The 3,396-nt window shown below is 34.5% G+C and overlaps 2 protein-coding genes across 3 annotated transcripts in view; both read right to left on the reverse strand.

Annotated features, from left to right (window-relative positions):
* her8.2 (hairy-related 8.2) overlaps positions 1–1,480 on the reverse strand; it is a 6,075-nt gene extending 4,595 nt beyond the window's left edge. The window contains exon 1 of the mRNA XM_016442763.1: positions 1,408–1,480. The gene's annotated coding sequence lies outside the window, so the exon portion shown is untranslated. The remainder of the gene's footprint in view (positions 1–1,407) is intronic.
* Positions 1,481–1,484: 4 nt separating this feature from the next.
* Positions 1,485–3,396, reverse strand: part of amotl1 (angiomotin like 1) — a 50,372-nt gene continuing 48,460 nt past the window's right edge. For both annotated transcript variants that reach the window (XM_016442762.1, XM_016442761.1), the window contains exons 11-12: positions 2,548–2,958; positions 1,485–1,589 (exon numbers count right to left, since the gene is read on the reverse strand). In XM_016442762.1, coding sequence (XP_016298248.1) covers positions 1,501–1,589; positions 2,548–2,958 — 500 coding nt within the window. In that variant the 3' untranslated portion in view covers positions 1,485–1,500. The remainder of the gene's footprint in view (positions 1,590–2,547; positions 2,959–3,396) is intronic.

Raw genomic sequence — 3,396 nt, forward strand, 5'->3', positions numbered from 1 at the left:
CAGTTGCACAGTTACACAAAAACACAAGTAAGAGGAAGTTAAAACTCAAGAGGAATACATAAGAATATAGCCTTTATATTCTGCAAGAAGTCAATAGTCTGCAAGAAGTAAATCGTCACCGTGTAGCAACTGAACTATACAACACATTACTGCTTTGGGGTTTCCTAAACATCTTGTATAAGCATTTTCACCCCCAGAAAACAGCTTAAAAGCCCAGAACACAAAATACACTTATATGGGACAATCTCAGCTTCTTGCATTTACAGTAGTGCACATACAAGAATGGTTCACTTTCTGTCCTTTAAGATGCTGTTACTACCACCATATTACCAATTCCTAAATATTTTTGAATAAAGCATCTGCACATTATGCAAATCATATATATATTGTCTGTAGTAAACTGAGTGTCAGACTGTTTGCAACATAGTGCTTAATTTGTGTCAAATGTATCTGCACAATGTTTCACTGAATAGTTTGATTTTGAGAGCTCTGTGTAAAGGTGTTCAGTGAAATTCTTTCAGTTTTTCCTTATTTCTTTTTGGAGAAAAAAATAAAAGAATTATCTTTGATAATGATATATGTGAATATAATGTGGTAAAAATGGTTTATAGTTTTGTGAAACATCTCATCGAAAAAAAATGATGTAATCCAGGCCAAAGTGCTTTAAATGTATTGACCTGATTACCCAAGAGCTTTCACAAAAATAATACTGGATTTTTTTGGAGCATGGAAATTGCAGAAATAATAATTAAATAATAATAATAGTCATAAAATAATAATCATAATAATAAATTAAAAAATAAAATGAATTAAAACTTAATTTTAACAAGACAGTTTTGAAACAGGTGTTTGAAACTAAAGTAGATATCAATCAATCATGCATCATTGGATTCTGACTCAAAACATTATAGTTATTGACCTTACTTCACCATGACTCGAAAATATTCCCAGCCAAAGAACACGGTTTACAACATGGGGTGTTTGTTTCAGGCAGTTAAAACACACATGAGGCAAAACAGCAGTTTGCTGTAAAATTCATTAATAACAAGCTAATTTGCACAAGTTTGCCACAAGACCAACAAAGTTCAATAATTTAGTTGTATTATTATCAAATTATATACAGCTTTGTGGAATGCACTTATAAGGCAGCTGATAAACTAAAACAGAATGCAACTTAAGATATTGTGCATTCAATAACTAAATAGGCCCGGCCAAATATCATAGTCCTTAATTGATTAGGGTCAAAAATGGACAGAAATAGCATTAGAATCAATCATCAAATTCAGCATTTTAGAGGCACAATACTGAATTCTAGCTTTTACTTTGCACTTCCTTCGTTCCTTTTTTGTCTCCGTTGTATGTGATCCATTACAATATACTACATATTTTTCTTCATGACTTTCTTACTTTTTCAGTCTTACTCATATTTTGTTCTTCACTTCCTCACTCTTTCTTAAGTGCTGTCCTGTCTGTAGGACTGCTACTTCCAGGGTTGCTCTTTCAGATAAGGATCTCCACCAGATCTAGGTCAGGCAGGGGCATCTTCTGTCCTCGACCTTCTAGGCCTTTAGCCTGGCTGAATAGAGATTCTGCACATAAACACAGTTCAAAAAAATTTATTTTAGTCATACCCTTTTTCAGTGACAGTTATACTAACACTATTTCTTGAGATACTAATATCTATACTTGCATTACTAGTATTTTTTCACTATAATATTTTTGTCAATTTAATCATTTAGCCATTTGAATCATTTATTATTTTTTTCAGTAGGGGTCTATAATTGTAATAAAAAGGTCATTGTGTCACTCACAGCACCATGCACAAAAACATCAAGACTTGGAACTGTGTTCCAAATTGTTGGCAGATAAAATATGGATTTAATGCAGTAGAAGAAAAATGCTTTTATTGTGTTTACTAAGCTTCTAACAATAGATATTCCACTGTTACATTATATTTTACTTTGTGTTTTTGTGGCCTAGATTTATTCACTGGGCAGAGATTCTACAAAAAGAAGCCAGTGTTAATAAATCAACTAAGTTACCCTGCTACTTGACGGATCCCAAGAAATTGTCAGAAATTTGGCAGTACCAGTCATTATGGTAAAGGATCACAGGATCTCATTTGCAAGGCGAAATTAAATTTCAATTAAAAGCTGGCATGAAGGAAAATGCAACCAACTTTTCTTCCCTATTGTGATGTATGGCTATTGGCTCTTGATTTTGTCCATGACCGGTTCATAGAAAGTGGAACACTAAATGGACAATTGTTTTACATGAGCGACAGGTTTCATGGAGGGGAAGGATTGAAAATCATCTGGCCATTCACAGAGATGTCATAGCACGCTAATGTTTTTGGTTAAAGATTTTTTTACATTATGATGTGAATGGATAAATCATTCACAATAAGCACGGGAGGTTCCAACAAAAAATAAGAAAAGTCCATTTTGATTTCATGGTGATTTGAATCCCTGAGTAGAACTGTGCCCTGCACATGAATGCATAGATACAGAAGCTACATTGTCACTTGCTTCTCTCTGCCTGTCTCACCTGTCTTTTCTTGTATTGTGGAGGTTGCAGTGCTAAATGTCTTTGGACTCAGTCCTGTTTGTCTGCTGCTGTCTCTGCTGGCAGATTTAGAATGAAGGGACAGGAGAGGAGTGGAGGGGAGAGAGAATGATAAAGGAGGCAGAAGAGAGCCAGATGAGGGCAAGGGTACTGTGGAAGAAGAGGAGGGAGTGAGAGAGGAAATGCTGGAGCGGGGAACACATGAAGATGAGGTTCTTGATGTGTTTGAACCTGCAGAGGCCAAAAAGGGAAGAAAAGAGGAAGGTAGAGAGGAGGAGAATGATGGAGGAAGAGAGGAAAGAGAGGAGGCAGGGAGAGATGAAGAGACAGAGACCGAAAGAGGGGGCAGAGTGGGAAGGATGTGCTCTGCTTGGTCTTTTCCCAGGAGAATATCTGCAAACGAAAACACAAATCATTAAGTAAAACCTCTAGTAGCACAGGTAACATTTCAGTAATGAGTGCCATAAGACATTTACACTGCTGTTTGAAAGTCTGGGATTAGTAAGATTTTTAATGTTTTTTTAAAGAAATGTCTTATGCTCATCAAGGCTGCATTTATTTGATTTAAAAAATAAAAAAAAGTAATATTGTGAAATATTACTACAATTTAAAATAATGCTTTTCTATTTTAATATACTTTAAAATGATATATTTCTGTGATGCAAAGCTGAATTTTCATCAGCCACTACTCAAGACTTCAGTGTCACATGATTCTTCAGAAATCATTTTAATATTCTGATTTATTATCAATTTTGGAAACAGTTGTGCTGCATATATATATATATATATATATATATATATATATAGGGACCTGTGATATTTTTTTTCAGT

The sequence above is a fragment of the Sinocyclocheilus anshuiensis genome, unplaced genomic scaffold (genome assembly GCF_001515605.1).
Source record: "Sinocyclocheilus anshuiensis isolate Anshui unplaced genomic scaffold, SAMN03320099.WGS_v1.1 scaffold1257, whole genome shotgun sequence".
NCBI classification, from domain to species: domain Eukaryota; kingdom Metazoa; phylum Chordata; class Actinopteri; order Cypriniformes; family Cyprinidae; genus Sinocyclocheilus; species Sinocyclocheilus anshuiensis.